At 44.2% G+C, this 18,084-nt stretch overlaps 1 protein-coding gene across 1 annotated transcript in view; it reads left to right on the forward strand.

Annotated features, from left to right (window-relative positions):
- The first annotated feature begins 276 nt into the window (after nt 1–276).
- Nucleotides 277–18,084, forward strand: part of RHCG (Rh family C glycoprotein) — a 135,877-nt gene continuing 118,069 nt past the window's right edge. The window contains exon 1 of the mRNA XM_063930395.1: nt 277–466. Within this exon, the coding sequence (XP_063786465.1) occupies nt 277–466 (190 nt within the window). The remainder of the gene's footprint in view (nt 467–18,084) is intronic.

Here is an 18,084-nt window from a genome sequence, read left to right on the forward strand (position 1 = left end):
TATTGCAATCACCTTGGCACATCTTTGCAGTCAGCTCCCTTATTATATTTAATTGACTTGTCAAATATCTATATATCCTACCAAAGCCATCATGCGTGTTTAGTTCACCTCCCTTCACCTAAGAGAGGTGTGTAACCTACAGTACATGATGAAGATCCCGAGCAGCCACACCCTTGGAACTAAACTGTATATATGGAGAAAAAAAGCAGACAGATATATGCCTTATTCACATAGAAGTATCACAAGCTGCTGACACTTTAATACACAGTAGTAAATATGATGGAAAAAAATACCTACATGCGATGGAAACTGCCAATAATCTGCTTTGCCTTTGAAATTATTTTAATAATCCTGTTTGGCGTCTTTGTGCGTTATGATATTGATGCTGACCCCTACTGGGAGTTATATAGGAAGAAGGAGAACATCACCAGTGACATTGAGAATGACTTTTACTATAGGTACTCGAGTAAGTATATTTTTTGGCATATTAATATTTTACTTTTAAAATGATTTAAATTGGTTAAGAATCTAAAGGTGTGTACACACGGTGAGATTTCGGCTATGCCCGATTCTCACTATGCGATAGATGACTGTGCTTGCGATACTGGCTATGTGCGATTTTGACTAAGTGTCAATTTTGACTATACTTTTATACTAGATAGTCAAAATTGACTTGCCTGCACAATCTATCTAGGCTTGTGATACCGACCTCGCGGGACTGCGCATCGGTATCGCATCGGGATCGCAAGGTGACTTTCACCTTGCAATCTGAACTAACTTTCCTTTTGATTTAATCGCAAGCAACAATCTCACCGTATGTACACACCATTATAAAGATGTGCTAGGGCAATACAGCACTTTGTAAGAAAAGATGTGTTTTCTACTGGCACAAGAAAAAGATGCATTTAAATGACAATTATGAAACAATTGCAATTATTATAACAGTCCTATCCAGATATTATTATTTTGAGAAATCCTTAGAACCATATGCAGGTGAACATCATTTAAGAGTTTTAGTAGAACTTGCAGTGATTGCACACCCATAAAGAGCACGTTACTGGCCAAAATGCTAGCCACTGTGCATGTCCAGTATTGTAGCTCTTTGGTCAGTAAGGTGCCTATACCCATTCTGCACATGCGCTAGCTGGTCCTGCGACAACGGAAGCAGTCCAGCATCAGACTGTCAGTGATTGACAGTCTGATGCCATTGGGGGGCAGGGAGCAGACGGTGACGGAGTATGGGTGTAATTTAGAGTTGATCGCAGCAGCAAATTTGTTAGTAGTTGTCCAAAACCATGTGCACTGCAGGGGGGCAGATATAACATTTGCAGAGAGAGTTAGATTTGGGTGGGTTATATTGTTTCTGTGCAGGGTAAATACTGGCTGCTTTATTTTTACACTGTAATTTAGATTTCAGTTTGAAAACACCACATCCAAATATAACTCTCTCCGCACATGTTACATCTGCCCTCCCCGCCCCCCACTGCAGTGTACATTGCGGGTCATTCCGAGTTGATAGCAGTTTTTAGCAGCCGTGCAAATGCATAGTCGCCGCCCACGGGGGAGTGTATTTTCACTTTGCAGGAGTGCGAACGCCTGTGCAGCAGAGCGGCTGCAAACACATTTTGTGCAAAACAAGACCAGCCCTGGAGTTACTTATCCTGTGCGATGATTGCTGCGACGACTGACACGGTAATGACGTCAGATACCCGCCCAGCAAACGCGCGCCCACGCCTGCGTTTTTCCAAACACTCCCAGAAAACGGTCAGTTGATACCCAGAAACGCCCTCTTCCTGTCAATCTCCTTGCGATCGGCTGTGCGTTTGGAATCATCGCTAGAACCAGTGCAAAACCACAAGGGATTTTGTACCCATACGACGCGCGTGCGCATTGCGGTGCATACGCATGCGCAGATTAGCCTTTTTCTTCACTGATCACTATGCAGCGAACAACGGCACCTAGCGATCAACTCGGAATGATCCCCATGGTTTTGCCCAACTGCTAATAAATTTGCTGCTGCGATCAACTCTGAATTAGGCCCTATGGTGGTCATTCCAAGTTGTTCGCTAGCTATTTTCATTCGCAGCGCAGCGATTAGGTAAAAAAGCGGCACTTCTGCGCATGCATATGCGGCGCAATGTGCACGCGCGACGTACTTTCACAACAGCCGATGCAGTTTCACACAAGGTCTAGCAACGCTTTTCAGTCGCACTGCTGGCCTCAGAGTGATTGACAGGAAGTGGGTGTTTCTGGGAGGTAACTGACCATTTTCGGGGAGTGTGTGTAAAAACGCAGGCGTGTCATATACAAACGCAGGCGTGCCTGGGGAAACGCAGGCGTGTCTGGCCGAACGCAGGGTGTGTTCATGACGTCAAAACAGGAACTAAACAGTCTGAAGTGATCGCAAGGTAGGAGTAGGTCTGGAGCAGCTCAGAAACTGCACAATCTTTTTTTGTAGCCGCGCTGCGATCCTTTCGTTCGCACTTCTGCTAAGCTAACACCTTCTGCTGCATTACCATATCAGAGCTATCGCTGCTGCTTCTATGTACAGTAAGCAGCATTGTTAGCACCTTCAACCACATCTGAAAGGGGATCAGTATAATTTACTGGCGGGCGGGATGCGGCTGTCCATATCCTACCAGCGGCATCCCACCTGCCAAAAATGCCGGCAGCGGGGTGAGTGCAAAAAGTCTCCTTGCAGGCTCACGCTGCGGGCTCGCCACAGGATTTATTCCCACTTTATGGACACCCACAAGTGGGAATAGTCCTGTTTTGCCAGGATTCTGGCTGGTGGCATTGTCGACTTACGGCGTCGGTATCCTGACCACCGGCATCCCGACAGCTGGCAAATTGAACGCATCCCTCTGAAAGTGGACCTATTAGCAGAAAGGGAGCATTATAGTAAGCACAGCAGTTGTAAAATCAACAGTATAAGATTTTAAAGAGCAATTGAAGACACTATTTGCAATGTATAGCTATCAAGGCTATTACTAAAAGGAATAATATGCCTTAACTAAATATTTATAGTTGACCAAATACGTCCACCATGCTGTCTTTAACTTCTCTGCATCAGATTGTCATGTAAGGAGAAAGGGGCTTCTTTGATTAGGCAGCGTTTAAGTGAATACTGTGCTGGGATGCGCTGTGTGGATTGGTGGATTCATTCAAAGAGGCGGAGCTATTGATGTTACAGCAACTCAAATGACTAATGTCAGCTTTTTGGCCAATATAACATCCCATGAGAACACTGACGTAAAGATTTGAGAGGTGCTCCAGCTTTTTATAGTGGACTGGTAAGGTAATACATTACTTTTTACCAAAGTTGTATAAAATGTCAGCATAAAGCTAGATACACACTATACAATTATCGGCCCGATTTGCCAATAATCGGGACATCGGCCTGTTTTCTTGGTGTAGGCAATACCTCCCAACTGTCCCGATTTTGTGGGACAGTCCTGTTTTTTTGTGACTGTCCCGCTGTCCCACCCGCGGGCCGCAGTATCCCACTGTGGGGGGGCAGTTGGGAGGCTCCTGTCAGTCACTGCTCTGCTAAGCAGAGCAGCAGTGAATAGACGCTGTGCGCATACACACAGCGTCTATTCAGTGCAGACAGGAGGCATGCCAGCAGCTCACAGAGCGCTGTGCATGCCCCCTCACTGATGAAAACGGGGCGTGGCTCGTGAATGTGGGTCCTCAGTGAAGCCATGCCCCCTTTTCATAGGCCACACCCCTTTTCAGGAACGCGCACGGCTTCGCCGCACGTGTGTCCCTCTTTCCTCAGGACGAATGTTGGGAGGTATGCATGAGCAGTCCAAAAACATCCAGAAATGCTCGGCTTCTGTTATCAGATAGTTTAAACTTTTCAAAACATATCAGCCAAAAGGTCCCGATATCATGCAGTGTGCGGGCATTCTTAATAATCATCCCATATTTACTACGATTTTTCCATGACTATGTCATCCTTTTAGTGGGAGGTCATATGCAAATTCAGTGTGGTGTGGCAGAATGTCGGTCACTTATTTTAAAAAAGAAAACATCACTTAGTGTGTAGCGCTGACATCGGGACCTTTCATTGGCAGGGAAATTGTCAGTTTTGGAAAATCGTATAGTACAGTACGTGTAGCTAGCTTAACACTGAACATTGTATTTAGCTATGACAGGTCCTGAAATTCTCAGGAGTCTTGCAAATGATTACTCAAGCCCCTCCCATCTCAGTGAGTATTAAGATGGCAGAGAGATGATGCAATAAGCATCATTATGTAGTATTCCTTGCCTATTTAATGTTGCAAATAGTGTCAACAAGTCATGCTTACCACTTTTTTCATAACATCTACATTGAGAGGCAAAGCCAGTTTAAGGGAGTGGCAACAGGGACGGCCGTCCCGGGGGCCCCCTCACAGAGTAATCTGACCCTGCAATTGGGACAGGGCTGCCGCTGCTCATACTGCATACAGCGCAGTTGGTTTACTCCAGGAGTAACAACAGCATACCAAATAAGATATGAAGCAATGTGCCAATTTATTCTAAAAGACGCACCAGTACAGTGCATCCATAAGAGGTTGTCCCAGGGATGACTGTTGCTCATAGTTCTTTTGTGGCTTGCTTCCAGGATCAAACCCTTAATGCACATATGGAACCATAGGTTACACAATTACAGTCAGCCTGCCAGGAAGTTATCCAAAGATTCCTTTTGATTATGCTGCCCCCATCGCATAGAGACGCTGAAGTTATCCTCAGTCATGTGATAAATAGTCCCAATGCTTTAAATATGTGTAAGCAGTGAGTCCCACATGACTGTAGTAGTGAAAAAGTTACCTAAGTAGACCCCATAATCAGTAGTGGCACCGAGGTCGGTGACACCCAGTGTGGCCAATAGTACCTTCTTTGCGTGCTGAAGGTGCTCGTGGCCAAAAAGGTGCATGGCCTTTGAGAGAGGGTGTGTCCTCACAGAAATCCACAACATAATGGAGGAGGTGTGACCTAGTGGGAAGCACCCCAATTACATCTCCTGGGATGCTGGGCTGCCCCCAAAGACTAGTGCTTGCAATGCTGGCTACCAGGGGCGTAACTAGGGTAGGGCGAGTGGGGCACGTGCCCTGGGCGCCTTGGCAGGCCCAGCAGAGTGGGGCGCCGCTGGCAGCCAGGGCATCATGCCCCACTCGCCCCCGTCACACTGCAATGTGAGGGGAGGAGAGCGCAGCGTCTCTCCCTCCCCTCACCGCCGCTGGTGGTAGGGGGTGTTGTATCTTCCGCTCAGCATGTAGGACCAGTAATTTTTGCTAATTACTCCTTCACTGCACAGATGGTGGGAGATGGGGCAGGTGGGAGAACACTAAACTGTAGAAGGGGCATTGGGCTGAATGAAGGGGCCCCAGTACATGACTTCCAGGGTGGTAGGGGTTCTGCAATATGCAGGGGAGGGGTGGATAGTGGAGTGGGCTTAATATTCATCATTTTACGGTGGGAGGACAGCTTGCTTGACTGCAGATATCTCCAGTTCCTGGAAATAGATTTCTTAGCTTTGAATGGGTTAAAAAACTATAGAGCCCCACCTTCAGCAGATACTGCGGAGACCTTTCAGGAGGTACTGGGGACTGGGGGATGAGAGTTCAGGAGCCAGAGCCATCCACCAACGAATACAGGTTGAGTATCCCTTATCCAAAATGCTTGAGACCAGGAGTATTTTGGATATCGGATTTTTCCGTATTTTGGAATAATTGCATACCATAATTATATATCAAGGCGCTGGAGCCCAAATCCAAGCACAGAATGCATTTATATTTCATATACACCTTATACACACAGCCTGAAGGTCATTTTAGCCAATGTTATACTGTACTTTGTGCATTAAACAAAGTTTGTGTACATACACACAATTCATTTATGTTTCATATACACCTTATACACACAGCCTAAAGGTAATTTAATACAATATTTTTAATAACTTTTTATATTAAACAAAGTTTGTGTACATTGAGCCCTAAGAAAACAAAGGTTTCACTATCTCCGTCTCACTCAAAAAAGTCCGTATTTCGGAAAATTCCGTATTTCGGAATATTTGGATATGGGATACTCAACCTGTATATAAAACTGCATACTAGGCGTGTGGAGCTGGAGCAGGGACCAGCTGCTTGAAGGCTTATATCTCCAGTTTTGGGCAAAGTAGAGACAAGCTGCCAGTGTCCACCGAAAGGGGAGAGTCTCACATTTTGGAAAATACCATCAGAACAACTTTAAGTAAGACAGAATCTGAGATATCTGGCTGGTAAGACAGAACCTGAGATATCTGGCTGGGAAGAGCAACTAATAGTCTTGGATGGGGACCAATGCTTTGAAGTCAAATATCTCTGGTTCCCCAGGGCTGATTTTCAAAAATCTGGTATCCCTGGAAAGAGGGGACCCTCAGCTATCAGCCTAGGGTCCTTATAATCATGGGAAAAGACGGCCCTGGCTGCAGGATAATGTCAAACTGCAGCACGGCTTCTGTCGCTGCAGAGGAGCTTGCATTTTGGTGTCAGACCCTCTGAAGGCAACACCGGGGTGCGGCCTGCACCCTTGACGCCTGTGCCTGTATTCATAATTATCTACTTTGTTAGCTCCAGGATATCCAGGAGGATAAGATCAAGAAGGAAGGTGTGGGGCATCTGACATAGCCAGTGAACTCAAGTGGCATTACATCCCACCCCATAGTTACAAGCAAATAAGAAAAAGCAAAAAAAAAAAAAAAAAGAGCAGTTTGCACCTTGGAAAAACCATGCAACTGGGGAAGATTTACAATGTACAATGAGATTTAAAGATGGGAAGTGGTGTGTCCTCTCTGAACTTTTAATTTCAGTACACAAACAAAGCTGCCCAGCAGGGGCGTAGCCAGAACTTTGTGGGCCCCATAGCAACATTTTGAAGGGGCCCCTGTCCCAATGCTTCTAGAGAGACACTTCTCTGAAGCAGTTGTTAATTTTATGCCCTATAATAGTGCCCTAGTTCTTTTTCTGAACAATAGTAGAGCCTTATTTAATGTGATGCCCCATAGTAGTGCACTGCCTGCACCTCTGGTAGCTACACCTGTATATAACACATGTAACTGTGACAGGGAAGGTCGGACCCTCTCAGCTCTGGGCCCCATAGCAGCTGCACTGCCTGCACCTCTGGTAGCTACTAGCTACGCCCTTGGGAGTAGCTTCGTAGTGCTTTATTAAGATCTGTATGAGATACCCAGCATTTCCTGGGTTTAAGAATGGACCTTGCACCTGCAGCCTTCAGCTTTGAGAAGAATGGATATATTAACTCACTTAGAGTATGAACTATGGGGGTCATTCTGACCAGATCGCACACTGCCATTTTTCACAGCGGTGCGATCGGGTCTGAAGTGCGCCTGCACATGTGACATGGGACGCAATGCACAGGCGCGTTGGCCACTAGCAACGACCATCGCCAGGGAGCGACAAATCTACAGAAGAAAGCGTTCGCACCCGCGAACGCAAGAAGATTGACAGGAAGAGGCCGTCCGGAGGCATCAACTGACCATTTTCAGGGAGTGTCCGTCCGAATGCAGGCGTGTCCGACCGTTTCCAGGGAGGGATCCTGACGTCAGCTCCTGGTCGGATCATCGCAGCGGGTGAGTAAGTCCTGAGCTGTGCAGAGACTGCACAAACTTTTGTTTGAGCAGCTCTCTGCACAAGCGTTTGTAGCCCTGCACATCGAATCCCCCCTCCCCTGTAGGCGGCGACTACCTGATCGCAGTAGTGCTATAAATAGCCTGCGTGCGATCAGGTCGGAATGACCCCGTGTCCATTAGCTGACCACATGTGTCTTGTTTTAATATGAAGCTACATTTGTTTCCTTTTAGGCTGCTACACTACTGTGTTACTGATCAAAGCTCTCAATTGCATTCAGTTTTGATATCCAGTAAGACAGTGGTTCTCAAACTGTGTGCTGTGGCACCATGGAGTGCCTTGGGAGGGGTGCCTTGGATTGGTGGTCCAGAATGAATTAAAATTATTTATGGTCAATGTAACAGGCAAAACTAGTGCTGCTTGGCTGCCAATCATAAAATATGTGGACAAACAGAAGCAGATCTTGCCCCTCACCACACAATTGATCCTAGGGGTGACATATAAACACAATTTACTTAATTTAATATTTATTTCTACATTTCTTAATAAAAAACGTTTGGCCTGAGGGTGCCGTGAAAAGAATTCTAATACTGTAGGGTGTCGAAATTCCAAAAAGCTTGGGAACCACTCAGTGGCGTAAGTTTGTCCCAGATGCCTGGAGGCAAGATAAATATCTATCTTACCGAATATAGATATATATATATCCCACCATTCTTCACAAGCATAACAGCGTATGCTTGAAGAAAATTCCAAAGGACAGCTCTTCCGGTAAGAGTTGTCCTCTGCTATGATAGGACTAACTGGGGGGAAAGGGGGGTAGGGGGCAGACCAGAATGGGGGACAGGATGAAGCAGATTGGGGGTCATTGGTGACTAGTATATATATATATATATATATATATATACTAGTCACCAATGACAAATATATATATATATATATACACATACACAGTCCAAGTACCGGCACTCCTGCTGTCAATCAGTATAGCCCAGGTGCTCTCCCAGGTAAAAACCTAGCATATAACTCCAAAATCAGGTGGCACTCACGGGTCTTCACATCAATGGAACAGATAATAGATCAGGTAGATCAACGTTTCGATTTATTATAAAATCGTCATCAGGATCAGATAAATACAAAGACAGATGATAAACAAATTTATAGCTCATCCAAAGTGATATCCCCGCCTCCTCACCATGCCGCCGGGCTCCGAGTGCCCAGCGTCTTCCGGTGACGTCACCGCCGCCGGTGTCCGTCCGTACGTCACCGCGTCAGCCCGGCTTCCCGTTGCCCGGCAACACAGGAGGGCGGGCTAATGTCAGTGCTCCCTTCACCAATGAAGGCCCTCCGCCACTCCTCCTAAACCTGGTAGCGAACCCGGAGCGCCCAGCGTCAGATGATCATCACCCCGCCTCCATGTGATCAGCCCCGCTCGGCGTCCCGTTGCCCGGCAACCAGGGGGGAGCAGACAATGCGAAAGCCCGTACATCAACTAAAAACAATGTAACCACAGGGAAAATTGACGATTTTATAATAAATCAAAACGTTGATCTACCTGATCTATTATCTGTTCCATTGATGTGAAGACCCGTGAGTGCCACCTGATTTTGGAGTTATATGCTAGGTTTTTACCTGGGAGAGCACCTGGGCTATACTGATTGACAGCAGGAGTGCCGGTACTTGGACTGTGTATATTAGATTTGGCTGAGGTCCAGTGGTCCCGGTGTGGCCAGTTGGGCTTTGCTTTATCTTACAAGGCACCTGCTATGTTGGAATCATCACTCATTTTGTGATTTAAGTGTCGGTCTATGAAAGGATTTGACCTTATTTTCTTTAACCCTCGATGTGATGGCCTCACAGACGTCTGGAGTGTAAACCCTTACGCTATCAGTTACATGCACAAACACAAGCAGTAAAAGTTCACACTGTTTTATTGAATGTTTAACATTGGTATAAAAAGAGAACACATAAGGGTGTAACTGATAAGTGTAACAGGGCTCATTGGCTTAGGGGTGGTGCCCTAGTGGGGTACGTAGGGGTGGTTAATACTTGACATAACATAATTGGATATAGCAGTTGCTAGGCAGATGTTATATACGTTGCATCAGACGGAACTTAACAAAGGATCTTTTAGTAACACACAGAAGTAGAAAAAGCAGGTTTCATCTAGTATAGAGCTGACCTTGGATGCCAGACCCACACAAGCCTGGTATCTGTATGAGAGACAAAGGCATCTAACACAGGGCAGCATGCATCCAATGCAAACACATAAGAGTTCATAAAGCATGTTTTAACCCTTCACTAGGGAAATAGAAATATTCACTTTTACACTGTAACTATTATAAGGAAATTGATCATATAAAAAGTAATATCTACAAAGCACAGAGGAGCTAACCCTTCAATCCCCTCTTAGAATCATGATTAATATATGACATGATTCTTGAGTGAGGCTCCTTTCTTGTTCCTCCAGTTCTTGAGCTATTGGACATAATCGTCGGGTCCTTTACTATCAGAGGAGGTGACAGGACTGGTGGTTATGTCATAATACATCAGGGCCTTATCAATGCCTTTGGAGGTAAGTTTCTTTCCACAGGGAATTATACAATAAACTATAATGCCTACAAGAATTAAAGTTACAAGTATGAATATGCTTATTTGCACAATACCCTGGTGGGAAGGTTTTTAAATTTCTCCCTGTGGTGGTGTTAGATGTATAACAAGTGTAGTTTCCAGGATATATAGTTATGGTGCTTCCTGGGTTGGGATTTTTTGACAATATGGGATATTCCCTTTTCCACATTTCGCACTGACTGTCATTTGTTTTGGTGTCATTAAAAAGGCTGAAAAAAAAAACAATTTTCTTGTTCTAGGGGTATATTAAGGGGCACTGTACCTAGGTGGGGCCTAGATTTGCCACAGACATAACAGTTGCTTTTATTGTGTTTGTTAGCACTATACTTCATCCATTCCAACCAAAAATTAATGTCAGAGAAACCAGTTTCAATAGCTAGGGTGTCTTCAAAGGTAGGGTTAGTAATAGCCACCATATCTTTAAAAGTGGCAATATGGGGCTTTAAAGGTTTGTTTTGGGGAGCAATTTTAGGCTGGTATTTTGGGTTTTTGTACATGTCCCACAAATAAAACATTTGTCTTGCACTATAGTACCATTCGTCAGTAACACAAATATATACTGTCCCAGACATTCCTGATTTCCTTTTCTGCTGTATGAAATGTTTGTTGTCAGCAAGTTTAGGGAACATGAAATAATCAAGGATGTATGTGGCTACGTGTGTATTGGAGGAATTGTACCACAAGGTGGGGACCCCATCTGTTTGTGTGATGTCGACTTCACATATTGTGAGGTGAATGAGGGCCAGTAGGGCTATCGAGATAGTCCCCAGGATAAAGATAGGGGACAGGTTCCTCATCTTCTTCTGTTCTTCTTTCTTCGCTAGGTGGGAGGTCAGGGCTGTCTGCCCCGGTTCGTACCTCACTGGAATCACTTGCTTCCCTCTCTAGGTCTGGTCTAGGAACCTTTTTTTACTCGGGATGCATGGGTCCAGGTAGGACTTTCCTCTGTCAGGACTGCTGTCCGGGTAACTGCTACGACCTCTGTCTCTGGACCATAGGTGAAGTCTCCTGGGCTCTTGTTCCTGGGGAGCACCTTCACCACGACTCTGTCTCCGACTTTAAAGGGGTGTGTAGGTTCCTGTGGATTCAAAGGGTTTTTACAAACAACCTCATGTTCAATTTCATTCAGTTTTGTTATCAGGGACCTGACATACTCTTCTCTGATGAGTTCTAGATCTCCTTCCTGTATTACTAGTGGTTTCTTAGCCCAGGGTGTAGGAAAAGGGTCTACCCATTAGTATTTCAAAGGGTGAGTATCCTAGAGTTTTCTGTGGGGTATTCAAGATGCTGGTGTTTAGCTTTATTAGGGTTGTTCCTGAGGCAAGTGATGCATCTGCTAACATACTGGTCCACAAGTGATTTGGCATTAGTAACATAAAAATCATTGGTTAGTAGGAGGAGTGTTGTGGCTTCACCACGGTGACCAACACCACGGCACTGGGCAACGAGCAAAGGGGCACTGGACTGGGGTATACAGGGTTTCCCCTCTTTGCAGATTAATCCTGATTTAGGATTTTTTCTGCAGAATTGGGTAAGTCCAGTCGGAGAGATCAGCATTAGTCGCAGCAGCTTGAAGCTGAGTGAGCAGATGGACGCTGTAAAGGGAGGGACATGCTCCAGTGAGTGCAATGAGTTCTGCAGCTTGCGCGGACTGATAAGGTATTGGTAGGGTTTCCAACACAGTATCAGGGAGGGTGACAATGGCATAGCCAGCCTGGTATGTATTGTCATTGGGCCTACTACATGAGCCGTCAACAAAAACTACGTCTGCGCCTGGTATGGGAACGGGAGACATGTCAAGTCTGGGAGAAGTTTCAGCTTCAATAGAAGCAGCACAGTCATGTAGGTCGGGTGGTTCATCCTCGGGACCTTTCAAGCCTAAAAGGGCATTGAGAATGGGTGCAGGGCCAGAAGAACTAGCAGTGTACTTGATGGTAAGGGTAGGGTTACTCAAAAGGAGTACTTCATATCCACTAAGGCGTTGTGCTGACATGTGCTGTGTGTAAGCCTTTAAGTATTGCCAGGACATCATGTGTGGTGTGGAGTACTGTGATGTGGCCTAAAGTGAGGGTAGTGGCCATTTCTGCAACCATTGCACAGGCTGCCAAAGCCCTGAGGCAGGCAGGCACACCTTGCACAGACACTGGCATGACTTTGGGAAAAAAATGCCACGGGGCGCAACTTCCCTCCATGAAACTGTGTGAGCACCCCCGCCATGGTTTTACAATTGTCCCTTGCATATAGATGGAAAGGTAGTACATAATTGGGGAGGCCAAGTGCCGGACTTTTCATCAACATACATTTTAAACTTTCATATGCAGTTAACATTTCTTGTGACCATTGTACAGTTTTAGGTTTGTCCTTCAGTGTGGCTTGTCTCAAAATGTTATCACAATAAGAGCAATCAGATATCCACTGTCTGCAGTAATTTACCATACCCAGGAAGGACAGTAGTTCCCTCTGGGTAGTTGGGGTGACCAGGCCCAATACAGACTGTATGCGTTGTGGACTGACTTTCCTCTCTCCCTGAGTGAGCACAAAACCTAAGTAATCAACATGCTTTTTACACCATTGCATTTTTATTTTGGACACCTTGTGTCCACATTCACAAAGCCAGTTTAGTAATGAAACACCATCCTCTCGGCAGGCCTCCTCAGTTTTACTACAGAGCAGCAGATCATCTGCATACTGTAGCAGGACTGAACCATGGTGAGGTTGCCAGGGCCTCAATGTGGCCTGGAGACAACAGGTGCGTCAATAATCTGCACCAGGTAAGTTGTTTACCCTCAAAAGAAAAGGCAAAAGTAATTGTGTCTGTGAATCTACAGGTATGCTGAAAAAAAAAAAAAGGCATTCTTCAAATCAATTACAGAGAACGCAGCATCTGCAGGGATTGCAGAAATGAGTGAGTTTACATCTAGAACAATTGGTGCAATTGGGACAATTAACTGATTGATCGCTCTGAGATCCTGTACAAATCCCATACTACCATCAGCTTTGGCAACAGGGTTCACAGGAGTACAGTATGGTGATACAATATGTCTGAGAATACCCTGTTGTAAGAATTGCTGTATCATGGGGCGGAGACCTTCTATCTTTTCTGGTGAGAGGGGATACTGCATAAGTCAGAACACAAAACACTGGTTGTTGCATCGCTGTCCACTAAAAGGGAATTTTACTTCCATTTATAATAAGTGGCAGCAGAGGTGAATCTTTACTATGACGGGAGAGTTGAATAAAGGCTGGGATACCCTCCTCCGGGCCCCGTCAGTGCGCGGGGTCTTTGGAATGTTCCCTGACTGCGGGGTTGGTTCTGTCTGTCAAAGCGTCTGGGGTTCTGATAGTTATGAGTGGGCGCAGGTTTCTGTTTACAAGCTACAGCGACAGGCAAAAAGCACAGGCTTTAAAGACTTCCTTTCTTGTGTATAGCTGCGTCCTTTGCAAGCTTTGCGCAAATAAGATATACAGCCATCGAGGGTAATAGTGGGCTTGGGACAGTGTTTTACTATTATCTAAACTCTGGGTTATTGATGCGTTAGGGATAGAGCTAGTGGACGCACCCTCCAGCAGGCACCCTCCAGCAGTGAAGTTGGAGGCGATCCCATTTAGTGTGAAAGGGTTACTGCTGCCAAGAGATTTGTGTCTCTGAGCGCAGGATACATTGGAATGCAAGGGGGGGAGGCGAGAGGGATTTTCAAAGATTTACAGTTCTCTGCAGTTTCGCTTCTGTGCTAAACTGACATTTTTTCTTAAATCTCCATATAGAAAAGGTAATTACTGCCTTCCCGTAGGAATGGGTCCTGTCCTGCTTTCTCTGTCCATCCCGCTAAATTATCCACCCATGGGTTAACTAAATAATACTCTGAGGTAGAGTTACGGGCAACATACATCTTGCATGTCTCACCAGGGAGGGGCGGGGGATATGCAGTTTTTTACTCTGACTAGAGCCCATTGTCAGACAGTAATATAAATCAACAATACAACTTTTAAAAGAAAATTATCTAAAATATACAACACTCTACTTATACATGCATCAGCTTAACCAGTTAATTAGTCATTGACAATATCACAATATTATCTGTATAATGAGAACATGAAATCTTTTGACGGGTACGCTTACCTTCGTACAAGATGTCAGAAAAATACAGCGTTTTAGACAGGAAGCAAGAAAAGTGTTTGAGCATAGATATCTGGCAGACGAAAACTTACCAGCCGTCTGAACCAAATATAAGAACTTATCTCACTACAACATACAAAAATATATAGGCGATCAAATCGGGGTATTCTCTACGTTACGTATAGACCCCAGGTCTATGTTTTTTTTTTTTTTTTTTTAAGTATCCCAGATACTGACGTCTTTGGAGAATTGCGCTTGGACCCCGGGTCCTTTCTCAGACGTATTCTTTAAGTCCCAGACATTAAAGATTCTATGGTATCCCTGATACCTGTTTTATGGTTTTACATAAAACTTCGTAATATTAAGTCCCGGACTTAAATATTACCTTGTCACGTGTTCCCGGAACACTGACACGGATTCAGCTTCAGTGTATGACCGCAATCCTGTATGACAAAGACAGACAATAAATTCTCTATTTTTACCATTCAGGGACGATCACTGAATCCCGGACATAACCCCCAGCTGAAAGGATTTGACCTTATTTTCTTTAACCCTCGATGTGATGGCCTCACAGACGTCTGGAGTGTAAACCCTTACGCTATCAGTTACATGCACAAACACAAGCAGTAAAAGTTCACACTGTTTTATTGAATGTTTAACATTGGTATAAAAAGAGAACACATAAGGGTGTAACTGATAAGTGTAACAGGGCTCATTGGCTTAGGGGTGGTGCCCTAGTGGGGTACGTAGGGGTGGTTAATACTTGACATAACATAATTGGATATAGCAGTTGCTAGGCAGATGTTATATACGTTGCATCAGACGGAACTTAACAAAGGATCTTTTAGTAACACACAGAAGTAGAAAAAGCAGGTTTCATCTAGTATAGAGCTGACCTTGGATGCCAGACCCACACAAGCCTGGTATCTGTATGAGAGACAAAGGCATCTAACACAGGGCAGCATGCATCCAATGCAAACACATAAGAGTTCATAAAGCATGTTTTAACCCTTCACTAGGGAAATAGAAATATTCACTTTTACACTGTAACTATTATAAGGAAATTGATCATATAAAAAGTAATATCTACAAAGCACAGAGGAGCTAACCCTTCAGTCTACAGGAGATTTTTTTTGTTACTATCAGGGATTTGTGACTGAGCATTGTATTATCCCTTATAACATGGCTGAATCTTCTGGCTTCCGGAACATTACTCTCCCAGTTAGGGAGATATGGAGTTTTTCAGATGCCGATGCAGAACAGATCAGGTTTAAGGATAATCTTCTGAGTACAGGAGGAGATGAATCACAGGAGCAATTGTATTTTCAATTATTGCGGCTAAAGAAAAAAGAGATTGATTATCTGTTACATGGAGTCACCTTATCTGATTACCACAGGAGTGGTCAGATCCCTAGGGGGTTCCGGATTAGGAATTCCCCAACAATTGGGAAGTTTAGTGTGGACTTCTGCCGCAAATGGGCAGCAATCTTGAACAAATGCAGCCTAGATTTAATCCTCCTTGTCATAGAAGAATCTGCACGTGAGCTTGAATTTGTTAAAACTAAAATTGCCTCATTTGAGGAATTGCATCTGAACCAGTTGATTGCCGATGATTCGAATAAATGGATGGACAAACTGACTGAACAGATTGAGGTCTATAGACGTAACTTGGTCAAGTTTAAAAGAGAAAAATTAGTCACAGTACAAAGGGACTATGCGGAAAATAGGGTATATGCTTGGGCATTTAACCCCAATAATAAACAGCCTCTCCAACATAAACCCAGGAGATTTCGGAAGTTCCCTGGGGATACCGAGACCTCCAGTGGCGGGGTGTCCACAAAAAGTGATACGGATGATACCAGCACTAGTACAAGCAAAAAACCCCCTTTAGGGGTCAGTACTCGCGCACAGCGCACGGTCAAGGTTTCCGCCCCACGAGAAGGGGCAGACAGTGAGAAAGGATCCTCAAAAGGGAAGTCAAAAAAGAGTAACAAAACCTAGTGTTTAACCTTTCAAATAGAGAATTGACACCATGTGAATTGGAGATCCTTAATAAAGGACTCTCCTTTGTTCCATCTTGTGATATGGATGTCTTACAATGGAAAATTGATGCATACAAGTTCAATAGAAATCTGAGATTGAAAGAATTCTTTCAAGGAAATTCTCAGACGACTTCTACTTTAGATCCTCTACCACCGTCGATCAAACCTCGATCCAAATTTGATCCCTACACGACCAATGCTTCTTTGAAATGCTTTCAGAGGAATTTGGATCAACCCACTGCTAGATCTTATGAACCCACAGTACCTAATATGTCTAAAGTGGAATATGAGACAGTAGTGAATCTGAGCAAGGACCGTAATATTATCATCCGCCCGGCGGATAAGGAGGGCGGGATTGTTGTTCAGGACATTGGTCAATACTGTGATGAGATATACAGGCAGTTAGGTGATGCATTGGTATATAGGGAATTGGAAAATGATCCCACTTTGTTGTTTAATAAAGAATTGGACAGGGTGTTGGCACAGGCGGTTAGTGAGAATATAATCACCGTTCATGTGAAAAATGCGTTAATACAGAAATTCCCTGTGGCGCCTGTGCTATACACCTTGCCCAAAATTTACAAGGATGCTTTACGGCCCCCTGGTCGGCCGATTATTGCCGCCAGGGATTCTATTTATTATAAAGTATCTAAGTATCTGGACACGTTCTTCCAACCTGTCATTCAAGCGCAGAACACATATTTGAAAGATACTACTGTTTTACTCCACAGGTTGCAAACCTTGCCGAATCCCTTACCTAGCTGTTTTCTCTGTATTGTAGATGTCGTGAATTTATACACAAGTATTCCGCATGATGGTGGTTTACAGTCAGCAGAAAGATTGCTCTCCCAGAGTTCAGCGTATCAGGGCCCTGATGTTGCATTTTTCATACAATTGCTAGGGTTGACTCTTAGGAGGAATTACTTTTTATTTGATAACCGTTGGTATATACAATTGCAAGGCTGTGCCATGGGGTCCTGTGTGGCCCCAGCATTCGCTAATTGTTATATGTTTGATGTCGAACGTGAATTTTTTTTTACAGATCAAAGTATTTCTTCTAAAATGTTGTTATTTTTGAGGTATATTGATGACCTGTTGATCATATGGTCTGGTAGTGAGGTTGAGTTTCATGATCTTATGTCTAAGGCCAATAACAACAATGAATTCATTAAATTCACCTATACCATTAGTAATAAACAGGTGAATTATCTGGATGTGTCCATCCAGTTGGATCCAGATGGTCTCCACACCTCATTATTCAAAAAACCCACTGATAGAAATAATGTTTTACATTTTTCTAGTCAACATCCCATTAGTACCAAAAAAGGTCTTCCATTTTCACAGTTTCTCAGGGTGCATAGAATTTCGGATAATTTGATGACAACTGAAAGGGATATAGATGTAATGATCTGTCAGTTTGTGGCCAGAGGGTATAATTTTGATGAATTAATATGCATCAAACAGAAGGTATTGGCCATCCCTAGAGAACAGGTCCTGGAATCTACCACTAAGAATTCTAAGTTAATTAAAAAAATTCCGTTTGTACAGAAATTTCACAACCAAAGTGCTGATACTGTAAGGCATATAAAAAGGTTGTGGCCTTTAGTGAAAAGTGACCCTGACTTGAAGGTCTTTCATGAGACCGAGGTCATGCCCAGTTTTTCACGGAATAAGAATTTAAAAG

The sequence above is a fragment of the Pseudophryne corroboree genome, chromosome 6, assembly GCF_028390025.1.
Source record: "Pseudophryne corroboree isolate aPseCor3 chromosome 6, aPseCor3.hap2, whole genome shotgun sequence".
In the NCBI taxonomy this organism is placed as follows: domain Eukaryota; kingdom Metazoa; phylum Chordata; class Amphibia; order Anura; family Myobatrachidae; genus Pseudophryne; species Pseudophryne corroboree.